The 23,827-nt window shown below is 39.5% G+C and overlaps 1 protein-coding gene across 6 annotated transcripts in view; it reads left to right on the top strand.

Annotated features, from left to right (window-relative positions):
* Positions 1-23,827, top strand: part of TRAF3IP1 (TRAF3 interacting protein 1) — a 71,905-nt gene that overhangs the window by 7,495 nt on the left and 40,583 nt on the right. For all 6 annotated transcript variants that reach the window (XM_067298653.1, XM_067298651.1, XM_067298650.1 and 3 more), the window contains exons 4-8: positions 257-397; positions 544-1,011; positions 2,341-2,418; positions 9,325-9,400; positions 14,859-14,957. In XM_067298653.1, coding sequence (XP_067154754.1) covers positions 257-397; positions 544-1,011; positions 2,341-2,418; positions 9,325-9,400; positions 14,859-14,957 — 862 coding nt within the window. The remainder of the gene's footprint in view (positions 1-256; positions 398-543; positions 1,012-2,340; positions 2,419-9,324; positions 9,401-14,858; positions 14,958-23,827) is intronic.

Raw genomic sequence — 23,827 nt, 5'->3', positions numbered from 1 at the left:
GAATTGCTATTATGCTGTAATACAAAAAAATACAATATATTTATATAGTTCTGGTGCATAGAGTCAAATTATTGCAAGAATTACAAGGAGGTGTTTGTTTTAAAAGAGCTTTAGTATACAAATGAAAGAATATTTCCAAAAGAGCAGAAACATGCTTTATTTTAAAAAATCTTGTTGATTGCAGAGGTAGAAAGAAAGATGGTATTTATTAAAATAACTTATATTCATTTCAGTGAGATTTTTCTGTTCCTTGCAGCTGTCCAGTGATGATGCTGTAAAAAAGATCTTAGCTGGGGAAAGAGCTGATGCTAAAGGAAAACCTCCCTCGTCTAAGTCTCGAGATAAAGAAAACAGAGAATCCAGAGCAGAAGACCAAAAAAGCCATAGAGATAAAGAGGTAGGGATTTGCAGCTTTCCTGGGGTAAAGCGACTACGCCTCTTATTTATTTATTTATTTATTTAAACCTCACATTTTTTTCTGTGTAAAGTAACTGTGTGATAGAGTTGCCATATATTGAAGCTAAATTTTTACTTTATTTTTAGGGTAAAGGGGACTCTGAAATTAGAGACAGAAGCTCCAGCAGAGACAGAAAACCCAAAGAAGATTTGAAAGAAGAGAGCAAAGAAAGAGAAAAGGAAAGTGATAAACATAAGGATAATGAAGACAGGCGCAAAGACGCTGAAAGGGACAACTTTAAGGAAGGGGAAAAACAAGAAAGGGAAAGAAACAAAAGCAGAACAACCAAGGAAGGAAGAGAAACAGAAAAAAACAAAGGAAAAGGAGACATAGAACGAGAAAAAGATCTCGAACGTGATAAAGGACGGGAAAGGGAGAAAAAGAAAGAAGGAGGAAGAGAAAAAGACAGACTGAAAGAAAGAGACAAAGATAAGGCTAGGGAAAGAGACAGAGATAGAGAAAGGGGAAAAGACCGGGAAAGGGATAGACGAAGGGACAGAGGAAAAGATGGGGAACACTCAAGAGAACATGGAAAGGATAAAGCAGAGAAAAAGGTAATAGAAATCTTACTTTGGAAAAAAAAAAACAAAAACTTTGGGCATGCTGTGGTAGAGTTTGAATGTTTTTTCTAGTAAGCTGGCATATTTGTATTCTCTGTTCATGTAACAACTAAAGTACTTTTTTTTTAACAGCAATTGCTCTTGTTAAGTGAAAGTTTCAGTACAGACTTGTTCTGGTAAGAGTATGACTGAGGCTGTAAGTGTAGCTTCCTGTCACTGTCATATTATATCTTCATTTGAGCCGTTAGACTCCCCCGACTGTGCTTTTTCATCGTCTAATAAGCAGCTCCTTTTCTGCACTCTGCTTGTCTGAATTCTCCTGATGACGTGAGATTCTGTTTGGCAGCGACAGGTTGCAGCGACTGCTGGAGTCATGTACTTATGTCCTCTTGTGTCTCCCCAGTAATGCATGCTGTGTTTGCAGCCATAGTCTGCTCTGGGGAAAGAAAGGGTTCAAAAGAGGAGTTCTGGGCCATAATTGATCATTAATATCTCTCAAGTTTACTTCTTCCACAGTAGGACACATAGGATGTACATACATCTGTACGTCATATATATGCATCATACATCTGTATTTTTCTTCTGGCCTTCTAGCCAAAGCTGCTCATTTCCGACTTGATTTTTGTCTTGAAAGAACTGAAGGGAAGCCCATCTAGATCAAATTATTTCCCTCTTGCAAGGATGCTCTATTCGTGGTGGATTCTGCAAGTATTGTTGCCTGTTTGAGAGGGAACACATTTCCACCATTATCCCATACTTCAGGCCTTCTCTGTGTAAAGTCCTAAACTGCCTTAAGAGCCATCTGCTCATTGCCTTTATTAATACTCTTTTCTTCTCCTCTAAATATTTCCTATTTCTGTTGTGTTGCATGCTGTTTCATAGTAGATTCAGGGATTAATAGACATCAAGGGTACTTGCGTTAGGTAGTAGCTTAATTCTGTTAGATGTGAGGAAGCACTTCTGTCAGTACCTGTCTGCTGGCCTTAAAGATTTTTCCTTTCATGGTTTTACTCATAAATAACAATATTTAACTATGAATTTTATTTGCTTAGGTTCTTGGTATATTGCTGGTGTCTGATGCCATCTTGGCTTTAATACAGGCCGTGCATTTTAGCACTGTCTGAGACTTCTCTGGGTTTCAGGAACAGACAGGGGAGGCAAATTTAAGAAGACAGGTTGATAAATAAGGATACTGTTGTAACTTGCTCAGTTCTACTGTATGCTCATTTCCCCTTTCAAAATTTTCAGGTAAGTGGCTTGCTCCTCAGCACATACACAGCTTCGTGGTTGAGCACTTGAGTCTAAAGCAATTATTTCTTTTAGTCCACAGATTCTGAGGAACCTGTACTTAGAAAAATGGAGAGGCCAACTAAAGACAGCAAGTACCAGCCAGATAATGAGGTTAGTAGTACAGAAGATCTGGGAAGGTGAAATACTGAGAGTGTTGCATTTTAGAATGGTTTGGGAATCTGCATGTAAGGTAGGTAGGATTGAAAAATAAGTAGATGCCAAGTTTAGAGTTCTCAAATGGGCTCTGTCAACTTAAATCAAGGATTTCTGTTAATAGATTTATTACACTGCAGATAATGCTGGTTTACTTCCTCATCTGTTATGTTTTTGTTTTTGAATTTCTCTTAGCTTGAACAACAACCAAAAAAAGTCTTCTCAGTTAATTTCATTTTCCAGATTTTTAGTTCTGTGTGCTGATGTTTTGGGTACTTCAGGAAAATATTTGTTTGTTCAGAACCTTCTGTATATTTCTGTGAATCTTTCCTTGAAATCTGTTTGATTTTTTTATGTACTTTAATAGAAGTTACCCTTTTGGGAAAGAAAATGAGTCCAGTGTTGTGCCTGGGGCCTGTGTTTTGGAGCTGGATGACAACAGGACAGGATATAGGCTCACTGGTTGCCTCTGAACAGTAGCAGTTGCTTGTGATACCATTGTGTCTGCATCTGTTGCTTCTTGATGACCTGAGGCAGTTTGGGGAATTATGGAGCCATATGGCTAAATGTTTAAAGAGGAATACTTCAATAAATTAATCTAAAGCAGTTCAGACTAGGAAAAAATAGGCAGGATCCCAAGTCTAGCAGGAGTCTCTGTTGGGAGTCAGTGGGCTACTGACATCATCATGTCTTTTACATTAGAAGACAAATTTTTATAGCCGTTCTTTGACTGAAATCCAACCAAACTTTTTAAAGTATTGGCACTTGGAGTGAGAGCTTATAAAATAGTTTTAAGCCTGAAGCAAATGTTCGTAGCCAAGTCAAACTTCCTGCAAATTGGGTCGCTAATGGAAACTGTGAGCCCCATCCCAAACTATCGTAGTGCTCTTGGGCACCACAATACTACGCTAGTGCAGTAAAGTTCCATTTCCCGTCTTAAGTGCTTTTGGGAATGAATCCAAGGCATGTTGGTTTATTACCTTAAATCTACATGACATGCTTTTCCTTTGCTTGCGTAACAGTAGACACTGCTTAGCCTTTAGGTGATGAAAACACACACTTTAGACCAGTGCGTGACAAATGGTCACCTCATTAAGACTGTGGAAAAGAAGAATGAAATGAAAACGTTCTCAATGGATCTTTAGAGCTAGAGAACTAAGATAGCTGCACAAAGTGGTTTAGAGGAAATTCCAACAGGAAATAATTGGGAAGTGCATCTTAATGGACTGGGGTTGATCTTCCTGTCATCACAGTAGTTTCACAACAGGGTCATGCCTTTATTTCCAGGGATTTGCCCTGATTTATACTACCCTAACTCCATTTAAGTCACAGGGCAGTGAAACAAGTGTATTAAAAAGAAGGGAAATTGTTTTTGTGTTTATGCAAATGCAGAGTATTTAATTGCATTATTTTGTAGTCTCTGCTGCATAATTAATAAATCTTCAGCATCCATCTGTAGCTTTTTGTAAATACGGTGCACAGTAGATGAAACAATTTGAAACAGCCTTTTTAAGCCGTGACTAATAAGCCAGCGTGTATACGTCACTCATTTTCTTCTACGCTAAAGATTGGCCCCTTCTCTTCTGGTTTGTTCCTGCTCCGTTCACTTACCCACCCCAGGCTTGTAGTCCTGCTCTCTTTGCCCTCGCACTCCTAGCCACAGGTTCTCTCTCTCTTTCCAAGTCTCACCTAGCTTCATTTCACAATGAACTATTTGCCTTCCACTTGATTTGGGTCTTGCTTCCTCCATATTTGAATTGGATCCTTTCTTCAGACATGCTGCCTGTATAGCAACATGAAGACGTGGAAACAGTGGGGGAGATGGGAATGTTTCTTTCATTTGCGATGTCCTTGGAATTTCAGGCTGAATGGCTTGTATGCTACACTTATTTTAGAGAATAAATTTATTTAGAAACTTTAAATATTTTAAATATGCAATATTGCTACTTGCTACTAATTGTCAGAGGCCAACCTTAAAATGACATTTGAATTTCGACAGGTTGACACTCTCTCCCCCGCTTTTTTTAAATAATGTATTTATAGAAACCCTGTATGTTACCCAGCAGGTAATAGTCCTCACATGGATATTCATAATTTTCTGAAATTAAAAGAAAGCAAGTTTAAATAGGAGTCAAAAAGAAACGTTTGACTACCACATGACTAACAACATGGCAAGCAATCTAAGGTGTGTATGTAAAGAAGAGTACCTTTTGATTCAAGAGCTAATTGTTGTATATCACACAGTTTGTGATCAGAGGAAGTAAAATTGTATTTTGTTAGCTCTCAGTCCAGCTCAAGTAAGAGTCTTGTGTAAAATGAACACTTCATAGCATGACTGATTCACCTTCTAAATAATAAAGATAATTTTTTGTCATTTGACGAAAAAAGGATTCAGGTTGTAGACAGACCCCCTGAGCATATGGTGCTGTTTATATGAAAGCGGCTGCAGAATAGGTATGTCAGTTACCCCTAAGGCAAAACACCTTGGAAAAGTCTCTTCCATTTTACAGATGGCTGCAGAAACTTTTGGCTAAAGTTTTTGTAATATCCTGTCACTTTTGGCCACATCTACAGTGGCTTTCATTTTTGCAGCACAGACTATGTTGCTCTGGAGCTGGTCATTTGAGTCATCCTCTAAGTCACATCTAATGCTCTTGTATTTCTTTTGGAACTGATCTAGAATGTATAATGAAACAACTACTGATTCCAAAAAAGACATTACCCTGGAAGCAGCAGAGATAATCATTCCATGGAAATCTCCTGGACATGGCTCATAAATATTTCTCTTCCAGTGTTATGAATGACCCTCTCTCTTCATGGTATCAGTTGTTCAGAAGTGGTTCACACAATAGAAGACAAACATTAAAAATTACATTTAACAAGCAGGATTTTTCAAAAAGTTCTCTTTGTTTGAAAGGTTTTAGTTAGTAGAAGCTAACACCGATAGAACATCATCCTGCAGGCCTCTGTTTCAGGAAAAGATAGTTGATTGGGGTTTTTCTAATAAACTTTATAATAACAGCAGTCATATTGACCTTAGCAAATACAGCTCTTTCCTTGTTGCTGTTGCGGACTGGTACATTATGCGCCTTAATAACAGTAATAGCCATTTTAGGAGTAAATATTGGAAATACAGACAGTTTGAGGGAAAGAATAAAGAAAATCTTTGAGGGAGATGTAGCTTCCAGTAAGGGCATTAGAAATGAGCTGTGTTTATTTGTTGAGGAATAGTTTGTTGCACAATATGCTATGTACAAAAATAAAGAGCGTTTGTGTGTATCCTGTGCTGGACATCATCAAGATCTTCTCTGAGCTGTCACAGTAGATTTCTTCACAAAATCAGATCAAGTGGAGCCTGAGGATCAGTGCATAAATGTCACTGATAGAAGCTGTTCATGACATCCATGAATGCAGACTATGATTATTGTGTGTGTGGAAAGGGAGAGGAATTAACAATTTGGCAGAATGTCTTTTCAAAGTATATTGTTCTCCTTGATCTGCTCAATTATTGGGAATCATTCTTCTCGTTTCTTAACGTGAAAATCAATAATGAGAACAAAGCAGCAGACTGGATGGTTTACAGCAGACTGTTGTAACTTCTCCAAATAGAATTATAACTGCACAAAACTACTAAGTGTGTGTATGTACATCAAGGGTTCCACTTTAATATGTTTTTTCCAGGATGGTGTGAGATGAAGTGTAGTACAATTGACTCCACTAACTGTTCTTCAAAGTCTTGGAGCCTCTGATTTTGTACAAAGAAGAATTATCTATTTTATCTCCCTTCAAAAAGACTCAAATCCTAAATATTGTGGGGTTTATGTTTTTGTATGCTACCTTACTGATTAAATTTTAGCTTTTACTTTGCATCTGTTGCCAGTGTGCACATGTGGCTCTACAAAAATGTTAAATTGTGTTTACACTCGCTACCTACCGTGAATGACTAAATCAACTCCTCCAGAAACCTTGGTGCCTATTCTCAGCTCCTTTTGCACCTGTGTTAATAATTAAATTACCCAAAGAGCAGCAAATGTTTGAGTATACCAGATGTGGCCTGCAGGCTCTCAAAGCCAGACTCTGATAGTATGTGGACTTTACTTGTGCTCCTTGCGTAGCGTTATGATTGTGAAAGATAGTAATAATTAAAATGAACCACTTCAATGTTACTTATCCTTTTTGTACTTTTATGTATTTTCTTTATAAAGTGTCAGTGTTTCCTAAAGAGGGTGAAACGAAAATATTGATAGCTTTGGTTATAGTGCAAATATAAATTGCAATAATCCAGTGAATATAGTTTATGTCTAAACTACATGTGTTGTTCAGTACTATGTACTGTTCATTTGGCTAGATTTTGCAAAGCATAGGATGTAAGCTTTTCTTTTGGCTTATTGAATACCAGCTTCCTGAAATTCTGAACATGCAGGTTATAGTGCAATAGCTGGGGTAAAGGAAATGGATCGTCTCAATTACCTAAACTAATTATTGATGGTGATCCTTGCTTAGACTGCTCGCTTTCCTATAAAGCACCTACAGATAGTTGATCTAGTCCATTTATCCCAGTTTACATACTGTGATTTTTTTCAGTTGTTGATAAGCAGTTCCCCTTTGTTTGTCAAGACCTTCCATTGAGCTGGTGGTGCATTATAGCATATAAAGAAGCAATATTTGCCTTGAAAGCAAAGTTATAACTATATTCCTGGCATGTAAACTTTATCTTCTTCATGTAACTGTATCTCCAGTGCCAGTGGGTGCATTGTTGTAAGATTATAGAGGTGAGATGTTGCTCTGTGCCATGGTCATTTAAAGTAGTTTGATTAAATGTTTACCAGTATCCTATATTTCTGAACACCTTTTTGCAGTGTTATTCTCCCTTGTAGCATTTATGCTTCATTACCATATACATAAGATATGATGGAAAATGAATGTCTTCATATTGTGTAATTTGGCAATTTTCTCCTACAGGTTATTGGAGAACTTTAACATTCGCATAGAAATGGAACAATATGTAATTCACATTTACAATATGAAAACGGACATTATCAGTAGGTTTGGCAGTAATTTTTGGATACAAACTGTTAATTCACAGAAACATTAAAAAAAAAAACAGATGAAGAGGAAATCCTGAGAGGTGCTAAGCATACTTCAGGATTTTGAACGAGATGCAGAGATGTATTATAGGGATAGAGACTATAGGAAGCATAAAATGGCATTCTGTAAATCATCGTTCTATAAATCTCACTTCATCTGCTGTGTTCAGTTGTGGTCACTTCATCTTTAGCAAAAAATGTTGCTAATGAAATTGGGGAGTTAGGTAAAAGGACAGCAAAGTTATTAGAAGCATGAACGGCTTTTTTTTGAAAGCTCCTGGTTTATTATTCTGTACAGTAATATAAGAAGAGGGGAGCTGTGATTTCATAGCAGGCTAGATTCCATCACTGGCTCCATCCTTCAGTCTGCAAGTAAGCAGAAGTCTTCTCTGTGGATGTCAAGATTTGCCAGCAGGAGGAATGGCAGAATAGTGCCTGCCCTCAGACCCTTCTGTCGTCCAGGCTTGGTATAACGCATGGCCTCCTTCCCACCCTGATCCCGTTTCTCCAGGTATTTTGTCAGGCTGGCAGGAGCCCTCCTTTACACCTTGCACCTCCTTTGGAGGCATTTGGACCCCAGCCATTCTTCAGGTAGAGTGGGTAGTGAATCTGTACTACATCCTACCTGTGGCAGTGGCATCTCTCCCAGACCTGTTCCTCTGCTTGCTCTCACCAGGATGTTTTGAGTCCTGTTTGCTGAGCCTTTTTATAATGCAAGTGCTGTAGCCGCCTTAGGCCTCTCTAGCACTGCCTGAACATAGGCTCAGGTATCCTTTCACACACAGTGGACCTTACAGTCCAGGTGGCCTCATCTGGGACCAGTGTGATCTCCTCTCTCGATTTGCTGTTGCTTATGCCCATCTTTTTCTCAACCTCCAGCCTGGTTTAAGCTGGTTTAAGCCTGGTTTAAAGGACCTGCTGGTATAAGCTGCTCCTTTCCAAGGACATGTGACCACTGAAGTATGTAATGTAGAGCCTTTACAGACTGTATTGCCAGTCAGCTATTCTGTACTTCAGGCAGTGCAAGCTATACCCAGAGAAAACACAATAATGCTTGCTTGCTTTCATTTCCTGGCCTCTTTGAGTTACTTTTGGACTTATGTCAGAGTCCTCATAAGTGTCTTCAATTTTCCTCCAGTTCAGTCTTTTACATGTTCAAACGTTCTTGTTCTTTTTGTACCAGGTGCTGACAAAGCCCTCCTTTTATGCATTCAAAGTCCCTTTTTCTGGAAAAATAGCTGAACCTTCTCATCATGTTATAAAGTCCTCCTTCAGGTGATCCATTGCTTGTTCGCTGGTCTTTCTGGCAGGACCCGTTTGCTTAGTTTGTCCAGGGCCTTTGTCCAGGGAAGTTGCCATTTGAGTAGAAGGCCAGACAAGTCTGGTGGCACTGTTTTTCAGTTGTCACCTCTTTACTTCTATTTTGGAATCAAGTTTAAAAAGACTTCCTAGAAGATCAAAGAGGAACTGTGTATCTGTTACAAATAGACAATTTTGCCAAAACATTAAGGTAATTCTAGGCATCTTATTCCTTTGAGTGACTTGCTGCTCCTGGTTAAGTCCACTGACTTTTCTGAGAAAATAGACCTTACATATTTTTATTCCTATGTGCATGGCTCAATTTTGTAAATGAATGTATGCATGTGTGTGTATATGTACATGCACACACACATGTACACTTGTACACACACACATATATAAAATGGATGTGTGTAAATATATATATAATTTAAAACTGTGTCTGTGTGTGGGGGGGGTGTTTGTTTTTGCTTTTAAGAATGAAAGTCCTACAGGAGTATCAAGGCAGCCTTCAACCAAAGGATCAAGGCAGCGCACCAAACCTGGAGGAGAAGGTAACTAGAAGGAGGATATTCTTTCTATTAAATTTGCCAGAGGGTTATTGAATAGGAATAGCATAAATACTTAAATATACTTGTTTATTATTTTCTATGCTTATTCAATGCACACAGCCTGCATTTATGAATCCAGTAGCCAGTTCTTCTGCATAGATTTGTTATGTGGAGGGTGTTACTCAGTTCAGTGTGCTTACATTCTGTGTGAACAGTTCCAACTACAAATTTAGTCTGCTCTTGAGACTTCGATATTGCGTTCTCTCAGAATGGTATTTTGGTTGGTCTACAAATATATATATATATTTTTTTTCTGTCATTTTCCCCCAAACTGTCTTGTTGCTCTATAATCTAACAAGATTAGAAGAATATGCTTTGCAAAACTGTGAGTGATGCTTAATCTGTGTTTCATTTCTGTTTCATTACTAAGCATAAGTGAACAGTATGTACTTGTTGCTAAAATATTGCATGTTATCTTTACATGAAATCAAATTAAAAATTTGTGAAATGCTTAGTGCAGAGTAATATTCAGCACTTTTTTAGTAAGACTTAACATACCTTGTATAAGATTGTTTTATAAAGATTAAACACATCAGTGAGGCAAAACTTGCTCTGCTGTAGGTATAAATCATACAGCTAGGAACTTAGGAGGAATTGGGCAACACACATTTTCTGAAGAGAGCATATTCAATCCTTTCTCAAGTATCTGAAGTCCTTGTGTTTAGTTTTCAGAAATTTTGGATTTAAAAATGAAAAGATTGTATTCCTTGGGGGTGGGGGGGGGGAAGAAAAAGCATGTTACCTGAGATTTGATGAATATTGATCTGATAAACAGAACGTTAAACCATTTATGTTTGCAGTGCTCCAGGTGCAGGCTTCAGAACAGATCAAAATAAGGTGGTAACCAACACTGCTGGCTTGCAGACCATTTGATGATTAGCGAAGATCCCTCTGAGTACTGGAATGCTGGCATGTGTTTATAGATCTTTGACTTTTTCCAGTGTCTGGCATCACAGCTGCAGTCAACCGTATTTTACCTGGGTTGGTGTCTGACTAGGACCTTGTGATTTGTGTTAGAATAGAGAGGGTGATCTGGGTATCATCAGTACTGAATTCTTATCTCATATCATCTTCCACAGTAGCTTAACCAGGTGTTAAGGGAACCAAGCCTTGTGACATTCCTGCTGACCATCCGGGGAAGGCAGGCCAGACATTTGTTATCTAGGACGTATGAGAAGGAAATGAGAAGCTGTGAAAGGCCATTTTCTTTGTGCTGTCCAAGAGTTGCTCCTGGTAGCGGTGTGATGATCACCTTTCTGATCAGTGTGCGCAGTGCTAGGTCTCTAGACTGAAACCCGCTTGCACGAATCATGCCAGTGGTCTGGAGGTAGCTCTATGATCATTTTGTCCTCACTTCTGTGCGAAGTCTGTCAAGACTGTCAGTTGTGATAATAGATCTGTGATGTCTCTACTTGCACATTAGGTAGTGGATTGATACAAACGTAATTGTAGTGATTACAGGCCATTTACTAGCCTTTGGATGATAGCTTCTTCTGAGTCTTTGTTGACTGAAGCTATTTAACATATGGTGCAATCATCAATAACATCCCTTCTCATCTGCTGTGTAGCTTTATTAGTCAATTCTCTTCATCTTTTTGGACAAGATTTAAGTGAAGGTAATAGACTTGAGATGGTTTTAGCTGATTCCAGTAAACAGTTGTGCCATGCTTTGCAAATACGTAAATTATTTTATCTTTTAAGGTGCTTCATTGCAGTTGATTGATTAAGTAACCAACTTCTGTTCATAAGTGTACTAAGTATTGTATTTCCATACTAATTGGAAACTAGGCTCTCTTCAGAATATCCCTAATACTTGTCCTGCAACTTTCACATCAGGAGGAAAGGAATCTAAACTTAGTACAGCTAGCCATTCACCCGAAAAGAAGTCTAGCCCTTTGTTTAAGAAAGACAAGGAGAGCCTAGATGGACACATAGGTAAGGAATAAAACCAGCTGCTAACCAGAGCTCATATAATGACAGTGTAACTGTCATTTCTGCATTTGAGTAAGTGCCTATTTTTCTCTACTTTTAATTCCACCACCTGATTATTTACTATGATTCAAGTTTTCCCTTAATGGTTTTGTTCCTTGAGAGCTGATACTTTACTTCTAAACTAAAATGAAGAAGTCGTACATAAATCAGTTTAACATCTCAGTTCAGAAGATACAATAACACCTGTGAGTTGATGCCTGTTGAAACTACTAATTCTGGCTAAAGACTGATATTGCTTAGACTAATGAAGCGTGAGGATCTTCATACGCTTAGTCTGCCATCATCACTACTATTTTAATTTATGTGTTGCCGTGTGTCTTTCCAAGCATCTTTTTTTTTGGCTTTTGGATGTGTGTTTTATTTGATTTCCATGTGTCTGAGGTGAAATGCTGAAGTTACATCAGAGCTCAGGTGACATTTTCATAACAATCAACAGCCCCATTTTCAGAAGAATTTGGGAAAAATTTTAAAAGATGTTTAGGCACCTGAAATACCTTAAAAAAATCTGACACTTGGGATAGGAAGGCCTGTTGGCTTAAGAGCCTAATTCAAGTTGGTGCTTATTGAAAACTTTACATCACATCTAATGTACTTATGTGCTGTGAGGTTTTAATAATTTTGTAGCTGAAAAATACCATCTGAATTCTGTTAAATATAGTCTTTTTTCACTACACAGAGATCCTTAGCTGATCTCATAATTTTTCTGCAAGAATTGACTCTTTGTTTTATGGGCTAAAGTGGCACTAAAGTGACCAGATGTGCCACGTCTTATAGGACCATCCCTTCTTTAAAATCAGTGTCCAGTTGTTCCGATTAGTGAAATACGGTTTGCCATTTATCCTGTGTTTTGGCTTTAAGGTAAATGTTTTGAAATACTCCTCTTTTCACGATGCAGCAGGCCAGCATGCTCAAGTTTCCGTTTACCTAAATGATAAATGCTTAGGAACATTGGCCCTCTTTTTGTTCTAACGTAGTGGAGCTGTGATAGATAAGTAATGCTCATAGGTGCTCCAGTAAATAGTCCAGACTTAAAAAACCTTTTGGAGCTGTGCTGATGCCTGTTGAACATTTGTTCTCTGTAATTACTATTGATGATGAGCAGAGCTTTTTATGCTTTCTAATATTAAATTGAGATAAATAAATGCATAACAGGAGAACAGAAAGAGGTTAGTGTCATGACTAACCCTGTGAATGCCAGTTCACCTATTGTATATACAAAACTGAAGTGGAGAATGGAGGATTAGTAAAGCAAAAATAAATATATTTGCTATCATGGTAATTAAAACAGGTTAAACCAGCATTTGCTCATCACTGTATTAAGAACAAATTTCTAGTGGTATTGCAGCAAAAATTTGATTTATAAATTCAGTGTGTTTTAGATTATTATTTCTTTAACACAGTTGCCTTAATTGAGATCTGAACAGCTTTCCTTTAAGACACTGAATATTGTGCCTCTTAAAATAGTTAGCTCTTTTTCTGCAGAGGTAATGCTCGCTATGTGTGTGTGTGCTGGAAGGAAATTGCCCAGAAATGCGCATGCCGCATGTGAATATATCAAAAGCCAGTTTTGTAAAGTAATGAGGAGGTAATGTCACAGAGTAGGATGAGGTGAAAACCAGCAAAATTCATAATAAACCTATTTTTCAAATGCAGAGAAAACCCCTTGGTTTGCACTCCACAATATATATATACAGGTTTCTTCGTGTTATCTTGTTTACCCAGTAGGGAGGCAAACTGAGCCTTTGCTTTGAAATGCTGGCTAAAAGAACTAATGTGTTATGACAAAGTGAGCAACCGATAAGCATGCCGGAGTGCAGTGGCTAATTCTGAGATGTTTTATTGTACACCTCTACTGTCTATCGTGCATGCCTCACTTATAAATTATTTTATGTTAGGAAGCACAGATACTAACAAAAGTGCATGTAGTGCTCTTGAGCAAACAGTTAGTCTACAGAAAGCGAGATCTGAGTCAACCTCTACGGTACAGGAGCCAGGTAAGGAAAGCAATGCTTACCATGTCAGGTTTGAGTCCAGTCTGGTTGTCTGGATACGAATGTTGTCAGAAGATAATGTATGGATTGCTATTTGAAATCATGTTGGTTATCTTTTTAGCCAATACCCTACCTCCGGTAGCCAGTACCCTTACTGCCAGTAGCTGTTGTGCAGTGATGCAGCAGTATCTTGACCAATGGAGGCCTCAATAATTTTTTAAATATATTGTACTGTTTAATTAGTTTCTGAATGAAAACCTTCCTTTCTAATGGAGTAAGGTGTTTTGCTTTCCATGGTCAGTTTGGGTTTTCTGCTAAGCTCCAGAACCTATGGGTAATTTGAAGCACAGTTGTATAGGTTGGTGCTGAATCTGTAAATGCTTGTTTTGGTTTTAGTAATTGGCCCCTCATTAAATAAAAGTGCTGATTGACTTTCTTCTACTATGTGTGTTAATCTTCTAAACTAGTAGAACTCAGCATTTCTGCTGCGGTAGACCATGTAGTTTTATGGATGCTTGCCATGGCCTGGTGGATGAATAGATCCACTGATATTGATCTTCTGTACGTCCCCAAAACCTCAGTTTTATACTGCATACAGTAATCTCATCACTGTTTTCGAAAGTGCTGCATGTTTTACCCCATGCATTAGCCAGGCTTCTGTCTAGTAAATCCTTTTCTGCACTCTCAAAACTGTTTTGTGATTTTTTTTTTTTCTCCCCCCTCACTGCCTGAGTATGTGTTTTTTAGAAATCAGCAGCATACTTGAATACTTAAGTTTTGTCCTTCCAGTGTGTGTTACCTTGCTTCTGTCACCATTGTCCTATTGTATCTTGGATAGTTAAAGATAATTGGTAGATGGAACGGTCTGAAATGGTTGGTCTTTTATTTTTGCATAAAAAACCCCACAACTGTTAATGTCCAAAGTGAACAACAGTTGTGGACCAGGCACTTCTATGACATTATTATGAAGCTGTGGAGTTCAGATATTGGAAAGAAGCTTTACTTGCTTGAGAGTTCCTGATGGCTTTAACAGGAAATGCAAGGAAAGGGAATGCTTTTGAAACAAACTGATATGCATTATGTGTTCTAAATAGTATACAAACAATGTTACAAAATTACTTAGACCTTATTAGCTAAATACTGTATTGTTTCACCCGCTATCAGGCTAATCAATGACATCTGTAAACTGCTTCTGAATTGAAGAAGTTGGCTTTAGTTTTCAGTAACTTAAGGAGTTCAGTGAGTGGTCATGTAAAAAGTCTTTGTAAACATTGGAAGTTATTTATTTGCACTCAAGGTTGTTTAATTAAACTAGGCTAGCCCTTAAATAGTAAGAGTAACATGTATTTAGCATGTTTTTTATTCCAGATTTTTACTGTATCTTTGGTTTCATTTGATTATAAACTGTTTTGTTATAGGAACAGTGGAAACTAATAGCTTGGCAGATAAGATTTCAGAGGACAATGCTGCTAAACTGCAAGAGAAAGCAGAACCAGCACTTCAAGTAAAACAGAAAGGTAAGAAGAAAAAACCTGAGTGCCTCAGTTTAACTTGAATCCATGCAGCTGAATGATTTAAGGAGGGTGATTAACACTTAATCCAGTTGCTTTCCCTGTGTTTTAATCATATCTTGCAGTTAATGTCCTGGTTTGAAAAATGTACTTCCCTGGTTCCCTGATAAAACGGTTACTCTTACATTCTTCTCTCCTTATCCTGATCAAAAGAGGCCAGTGGTTACACTGCCCCAGGGAAAATGCAAGCCTGCTGCAACTGAATCTCTTGAGGACTTGTTCTCTGCAAGAATTGCATCATTGCAGGTTGCCTTTTTGTTCAAGTATTTGTGAGTCCCACTTAGTGTTTGTATTTTACAAGAGTATGGAGGCAAATTCCATCTCTGCATTCTTAATTCTCCATTTTTTTTGAAGTTGTTTATGGTTCCTGAGATATACATTGTTAATGAAGTATGTATATCCAGCTACATTATACATGGAGTAGTAGAGCCGAAATAAAAGAAGAACTGAAGTTTATGCAAAAAGCTGCATTTTTGTTTTCTCCAGATCCAGATACTTGACCTAGTTAGGAGAGCTGATGCCAGGTGTATGGGAGGTCAAAGGCTTCCCAGTCCACCTGTGGCCTTTAGGGCCCGATAGCTGTATTAATCTAATGATATGTAGACAGTTGGCCAAGGCATTTGTATGACTCTGTATAGCTGGGAGAACTTCCAGGCCAATTCATTTTAACCTTTTGGACCTGTCTTGTCTATTGGAATGTATCTGTAATGGAATACAATTTTATATTCCTTTATTTCTAATCTGAATGTACATAAGAGGAACACACAGAGGTTCACTATTGATTTGGGACTGGATTCTCAGGTGGTATAAAACCCCAATGCATTAATGCGTTAGTAAACCTTAATTTTCTGTAAGTTCTTACATAAATGCAATCGTCACTCACACCTTTAAGTGCTTTCACAGTTGGAATTTAAAATGAATCTAGAAAGTTGGTAACAGTCATTGCAGATAGCTAAGTCAAATGCATATTTAGGAGTAATCAGCATAATTCAGTGGGCTCCTGTCTCTTCCTGCAGCTTTCTTGTGTCTTTGAAAGATTCTGAAAGAAAAATCATTTATATTTCAGCCAGTAAACAATGTATTTAAAACAAACTTATTTGCCAGGATCCTATGTGATATTATTTCTGCAGTGCACTTCAGTCATATATTCTGTTTCCGAACAGAGAAAGCGAGGCTTTAATCCTTTTCATTATGCCATATTTTTATAACTAAATTGAAGATTTGACAGAATATCACTTATTCTGTTTCAATGTTCTGTGTTAGGAATCCTCACTGGCTAGTTCATGGCAGTGCCTCTTAAATAAAAAGTATATGCTTAAAGCTTTCCAGTAAGAGGGTGTTTTAGCCTGAGGTCTTTGCTCATAAGAGTGAGCTAATACATCCCTGAAGTTACTTAGATTCCCCTTTCTTCTATATGCGTGCAATTCAGTGCATCCCTGCATTTGACCACTGTGCCAAGGAGGGAGAAACAGTTCTGTTTCACAGTCACTGTATGAAGTATAGCTCTTCATGAGGCTTTTTCAGAAGTTGATGAGTGTTAGCTTTTCTATAAATTGATAAATTCTAAAAAGAGCTGTTGTGTGGGGTTTTGCTGGTGCTGTTATTTTCTTTCTATTTAGGTAATTATGTCGAGGTGCACTTCCTTGGGAGGAGTATTGCCTGCTTTGTTTCTAAGTTTATCTTAAAATAACCCTAGGATATTGTCACTCATTCAGTTAAGCTATCACAGCCACTTACCACCCATCTGCAGGGAATTAGCAAATTTATAAAGTATGGACATCTTTTCTATCAACTTGGAGCAGAGGCTTGGAGAAGAGTATCTTAAACCAAGTCTTCCCAGTCAAGTTCCCTTAAGCAGTGCGTGAATGCATGTGCTAGCACGAGGGAAGGGAAAGCGAGAAGGCAGGATTGCTTTTTTGGTGGCAGTGCCAGTTTATGCTAGCTGAAATGTTTAAGAAACTACTGAGACTCTGTTTAGTTTGTCAGTTCCCTTTGAAGTATCCTAGGATCTCAGTCATTGCAGACGCTTAGGCATTGTTTTGTTTGTCTTAAGTAGCTTTACCATTTGGACTCGTGCTTAAAGTCCATTTGGCATTAGATTTATACTCCAGCTAACTCTAGTGGAATTAAATGAAAACTGGATGTCGAAATTGCCTCGGGAACCTCTTGCAAATCACAGTTGGTGTCTTTCCACAGCAGTTGTGCTTTTGGAGTAAGCTAGTAAGAGAGGAACTAAAGCTAGTTCTTTTACAATGCTTTCAAGGGATTATGGGGTACTTGTGACTACTCAAAAAAAAAAAAGGGGGGGGGGAAGGGGGGAATACATTCTGTGATCTGCTTCTGAATTTCCTCTGGACTTTTATTTACTGGTGGACTGCCTAAATTCTCCTTGAAGAGAGAGCAGTCCCTGTGCTTTAGTAGTTCAAAGTAGAACGGCATGGCTTTGCCTCTCAAAACATCTGTTGTACCTTTTTACACATCTCATTCGATCCCTTCAGGAATATCTACTCAGATACTCTATCATCAAGCAAACCATTTTGATCATCTACTGTCTTTTCACTTTTTTAAAATGCTTCATTTATGATTAGTGTGTTCTACTTAATTACTAGAATTTTAATGTCTTGAGCACTGAAGCGTAAGTTTGTTGGAAAGGCTCCCTAATGTGTTTGTCTCTGTTCTCCCAGTCCCAGTAGTAGTTCCCAGGTAATAAGTTAGCTGTAATTCTTGTTGTGCTTCATGTCTAAGTTGGTCAAATTTTTTTTAATAAGAATTTATATAACTGCTTCTCTGAAAAATCAATGTATTTGTTATTTCCAGGTGACTCAGCCAGTGATTCAGGTGCTGTAAAGTTTATATTGACAAAGACCAGCACAGCGCATATCAATGATATTTGAAAACTTCTATTAGAAAAGATAGTGCTTTTTAGTAAATAAGGCACTTCTGTAGTTTAGTGCTTTTTTTCTTTTCTTTATGCTATGTAGTAAAGAACTTTTAAACTGTAACAAAATGTAATTTGTTGGGTAGACTTTATTCAAGCAGTTTTTATTTAAAAGAATACCAAAAAGCCATCTATGAAAATGCTTTGTACTTGGGTTAAGTGCTTTTCAAAAAAAAAAAAAAAAAAAAGTAATAGTTTACGAGCGTTTATGGGTTTTAACTTGAAAATGAGCAGATCCGTGGGGAGCTTCCTGCAAAATATTACAGGTAGTTATTGCAAGAGCCAGTTTAATAAAACTTCCTTTTTCTGTTTTCTTAATGTCAGTACAAGATATTATTTCTCTCCTTCTGTTACTTGTTGCATTAGTTGCTTCTGTTCATATTAAAACTGATCCACAAAACTTTTCCCCAAATAGCATGAGCTGGGTAATTAGGCCAGTTACAGACAGTGAATCTGGAAATGTCCTGGAAATCTGAAGTATATTAGGTCCATGAAGCTGCTCGCTCTTTGCTTCGTGCAAGTGTCACGGCATTGTGCTGTGATATCATCACTGCCTGTCTCCACTGGTGCTCTAGAGCTGAGATGAACCAAGGAAATGAGGTTTTAGAGAGAGAGATTTTTAATGCAGAGTGATTTAATGTTTGAAGGATTCTTTGCAATTGCTGACTTTCCCTCTTGTGAGCAGTTGTTATGTGGAAGTGTGACGCATATTGAGACACTGTGAGAGCAAAAAGTCAGCTGAGACCTTGAGTATGGTTCATACTGCTTCAAAAGCTAAATTCCTTTAGCAGTCTGCTCTCCTTGCTTAGTGGTACCTGTTTCTCTGAAAGCAAAAATGGTGATTCTTGCAGGTATGTTTTCCTGGGAATTGGGTGTGTACAGAGGCAAGAGAAGACTGTGCACGTGCTTCCCACAAAGCTGCAGAAATCTGGCGTGTCAAAGATTAGTGACAGCTTTGCAGTATGAGAAGTAATGCTGTACCATTAATAGACTGAATGAAACACATTAAAAAAAAGAACAAATCCTGTACATGCTCACTCATCTCACCAAGGCTGTCTGAGTTAAGGCTGCTGAAGAGTTCTTACTTCAGTCTCGTTTAATCTGGATCTCCAGGGTCACCAGTGGACTGTCTCAGCTCTTACAATTGCATGTGTAGATACCAAGCAGAGTCTTTATGCAAAATCAAATATTTTATTAGGGAACAAAAGTCTGCTTTTAATTTCCCTGTACTGTTGTAATCTCTATCACCTGATAACATACCTTTCACAGTTTGTATGAAATGAGAACATTAAAATCCCTTTCTTATCCATTAGTTAGGAATGTTAATGAATTACCCAGAGAAGCATAGGAAGCTGCCGGTACAGCAACAGAACACGGCTTTTGGCTCAGGCCTGGCATCCTAACGTATGGACCCTTCCATTTCTTGGACCGGTTGATGCACAGTTGTTGTTCCCATATCAGTAAGACTGAGGGAAAACATTATGGTTGCAAACTTAAACTTATGCACCTATCTGCCAATCACCCTCTTGTCTAGAATGGTTTGCTGCCTGCCGGGGGCTTGGATCCGAGATGTCATGGAAAGACTGCCAAAGCTTGCCCACCCCTTCAGCTGTTACCCCCTGCTGCTCTTCCACATGGGCACCAACGATACTGCCAAGGGCAACTTGGAAAGTATCAAATGGGATTACAGAGCTCTGGGGACCGTGGTCAGGAGTGTGGGGGCCCAGGTCATTTTCTCCTCGATCCTGCTAGTGAGGGGAAAGGATAGGAGGAGGAATAGATGTTTACTGCAAGTAAACAACTGGCTGCGCAGCTGGTGTTGGCAACAGGGTTTAGGTTTCTATGACCATGGGACCCTGTTTGAAGATCGACAACTGACTGGGAGAGATGGGATCCACCTCACTAAACATGGCACATGCATGTTGCCAACAGGCTATCCAACCTAGTAAGGAGGTCTTTAAACTAGGAAAGATGGAGGAAGGGGAGAGTTATAGAGACCATGCAGTCAGCAAAACAGGGCTCAAGTAGGGGTTCCTCCAGCAAGTGCATGCAGCTAAGGAAGTACCTACAAGACAAGACTATGGGGAAACCTCTTTGCACCCCTTATGGTAAATCAGAATGTTCAGATACCTCTCTGAAGTGCCTGTACACAAGTGCATGTAGCATGGGGAATAAACAGGAGGAATTAGAGATCTGTGTGCAGTCACAGGGCTATGATCTCATTGCTATTACAGAGACATAGTGGGAGAGCTCGCATGACTGGAATGCTGCAATGAATGGTTACAAGCTCTTTAGGAAGGACAGGCCAGGAGGGCGAGGAGGGCTAGTCGTTCTTTATGTGAGAGAGCAATTGGAATGTATTGAGCTCTGCATAGGGGTGGATGACGAGTGAATCAAGAGCTTATGGATAAGGATTAAGGGGCATGCCATTAACATGGGTGATACTGTTGTGGGTGTTTGCAGAGTGTGGCCACCTGATCAGGAAGAGGAGGTAGATGAGGCCTTCTACAGACAGCTGAAAGTAGCCTCATGATCACAGGCCCTGGTTCTCATGGGGAACTTGAACCACTCTGATATCTCCTGGAGGAACAACACAGCAAGGCACAAACAATTCAGGTGGTTTCTGGAGAGCATTGATGATAACTTTCTGACACAAATGCTGGACCTTGTACTAACAAACAAGGAAGGGCTGACTGGAGATGTGAAGACTGGGGGCAGCCTTGGCTGCAGTGACTATGAGATGGTCATTGAGATGGTTCAGGATCCTGCGAGGAGGAAGCAAGGCAAAAAGTAGGATCACAACCCTGGACTTGAAGAGAGCAAACTTTGGCCTCTTCAGGGACCTTCTTGGGAGAATCACATGGGATAGGGCCCTAGAAGGAAGAGGGGTCCAAGAGAGCTGGTTAATATTCAAGGATCACCTCCTTCAAGCTCAAGAATGGTACATCCCAATGAGCAAGAAGTTGAGCAAAGGGATCAGGAGACCTGCCTGGATGAACAAGGATCTCCTGGCAAAACTCAAACAGAAGAAGGAAGTGTCCAGAAGGTAGAAGCAGGGACAGGCCACTTGGGAGGAATATAGGGAGATCATCTGAGTATGCAGGGATGGGACTAGGAAGGCCAAGGCCCATTTGGAGTTTAATCTGGCAAGGGATGTCAAGGACCGCAAGGAGGACTTCCTTAAATACATCAGCAACAAAAGGAAGACTAGGGAGAATGTGGGCCCGCTACTGAATGTAGCAGGGGCCCTGGTGACAAAAGATACAGAAAAGGCCCTGATGGGATGCACCCATGAGTGCTGAGGGAGCTGGCTGATGTCATTGCTCAGCCACTCTTGATCATCTTTGAAAGGTCATGGAGATCAGGAGAGGTGCCTGAGAACTGGAAGAAAGCAAATGTCACTCCAGTCTTCAGAAAGGGCAAGAAGGAAGGCCCTGGGAACTACAGACCAGTTGGCCTCACCTCGATCCCTGGAAAGGTGATGGAACAGCTCATCCTGGACACCATCTCCAAGCATGTGAAGGATAAGAAGGTGATCAGGAGTAGTCAGCATGGCTTCACCAAGGGGAAATCATGCTTAACCAATCTGATAGCCTTCTCTGATGGAATGACTGCCTGGGTAGATGAGGGGAGAGCAGTGGATGTTGTCTACCTTGCCTTCAGCAAGGCTTTTGACACTGTCTCCCATAACATCCTCATAGACAAGCTCAGGAAGTGTGGGCTAGATGAGTGGACAGTGAGGTGGATTGAGAACTGGCTGAATGGCAGAGCTCAGAGAGTTGTGATCAGTGGCACAGAGTCTAGTTGGAGGCCTGTAGCTAGCGGTGTCCCCCAGGGGTCAGTCCTGGGTCCAGTCTTGTTCAACTTCTTCATCAATGACCGGGATGAAGGAACAGAGTGCACCCTCAGCAAGTTTGCTGATGATACAAAACTGGGACGAGTGGCTGATACACTCCACTCTGGATGATCTCCAGAGGGCTGTGCTGCCGTTCAAAGGGACCTTGACAGGTTGGAGAAATAGGCAGAGAGGAACCTCCTGAAGTTCAGCAAAGGCAAGTGTCGAGTCCTGCCCCTAGAGAGAAATAACTCTATGCCCCAGCACAGGCTGGGGGCTGACCTGCTGGAAGGCAGCTCTGCAGAGAAGGACCTGGGGGTCCTGGTGGACAACAAGTTGACCATGAGGCAGCAATGTGGCCTTGTGGCCAAGAAGGCCAATGGTATCCTGGGTTGCATTAGGAAGAGCATTGCCAGCAGGTCAAGGAAGGTGATCATCCCCCTCTACTCAGCTCTGGTGAGTCCGCATCTGGAGTGCTGTGTCCAATTCTGGACTCCCCAGTATAAGAGAGATATGGAGCTACTGGAGCGAGTCCAGCGAAGGGCTGCTAAGATGATTAAGGGCCTGGAGCATCTGTTGTATGAGGAAAGGCTGAGAGAGAGCTGGATCTCTTCAGACTGGAGTAGAGAGGACTGAGGGGGGAGTATTATCAACATGTATAAGCGTCTAAAGAGAGGGTATAAAGAAGACAGAGCCAAAGTCTTTTTGGTGGTGCCCAGCAATAAGACGAGAGGCAACAAGCACAAGCTTGAAACACAGGAAGCTCTGCCTTAACATAAGGAGAAACCTTTTTACTGTGAGGGTAACGGAGCACTGGAACAGGTTGCCCATAGAGGTTGTGGAGTCTCCATCCTTGGAGGTTTTCAAAAGCCATCTGGACAGGGTCCTGGGCAACCTGCTTTGGGTGACTTTGCTTAAGCAGGGGGGTTGGACTAGATGATCTCCAGGGATCCCTTCCAATGTCAACCATTCTGTGATTCTGTGAAATATAGTTATGTATTTTCCATTATTCTACAGTGGACTGTATGCAGATTTAGTAGATGCTATAAACATGAGTTCCTTTAAACTTACTATACTATTCAGTAGTTTTAAATGAGGAGGACCTACCAATGAAATGACTGTTCAGACAATACAGAGAAACCCCTTAGGAAAGTGAAATACATTAGACTATGATGAAATGGATATTTATGCTTCTTTACCTAAATGTAGGCAGGTAAGAGCCCAGCTGACTCAGCCTTTTTTCTTTTGATGGTGCCATTCTTTGAAGATTTCAGAGTGTAGGAACACTGGAATGGAAGAAACTTGTGTTAGAAGAAAAGTCTTTTCTGTGTGTGGTGTTGCATGGAAGAAGTACTTAGTAGGAGATTATTCATCAAGGCAAATTCTGTAAATGGAATCCAAAAATACTGAATGCCTTTTACCTACCAGAATCATTTGTGGAAATACAAAAGCAGAAAATGGGAAATGATGTCTTGCAATCCTATGCAGTTAGATTGTCAAGGCAAGGATGTCATTTGTTCTTTCTCTCTGCCATTATAGAAAATGATCTAAACTGAGCTTGGAAGGTATGGGTTCATTTGATTACTGTACTGGACCAGTCAGTGTAACTTGGTGAGAAATTTACCATCTGGGAAGGAGAAGATAAACTGGTTCCATCTGATTTAAATAGGAAATGGGGTCAACCCTACTGAGATTGCAACTATGGAGGGATTACAAAACAAGCAATAATCCTAGAATCATAGTTTAGAAAAAAATAGGAAAAAAAATGCAGTGTAGAGAGTATAGTCTTTAATTAGCATCTTCTTTTTCTGATTTTTGTGTAATGAGCAGCTTCAAATATTGCAAATGTCCCCTTATAACTTTGAAAGAATTGAGTGAGATGGTGACGTCATTTTTACAGATTAGAGAATTTCACAATATTAAGAAAGAAAATAAAAAATGAAGAAAGCTTGAATGCTTTCGAAGCATTTTTGAATTGTGAATACTCTGAGATTTTTGAAAATTGAAAGTTGACAAGATATTAAAATTGTGTATAAGCTTATA

The sequence above is a fragment of the Apteryx mantelli genome, chromosome 6, assembly GCF_036417845.1.
Source record: "Apteryx mantelli isolate bAptMan1 chromosome 6, bAptMan1.hap1, whole genome shotgun sequence".
In the NCBI taxonomy this organism is placed as follows: Eukaryota; Metazoa; Chordata; class Aves; order Apterygiformes; family Apterygidae; genus Apteryx; species Apteryx mantelli.
The sequence above is the reverse complement of the archived record's forward strand: the minus strand, read 5'-3'. Positions and strand labels throughout refer to the sequence as shown.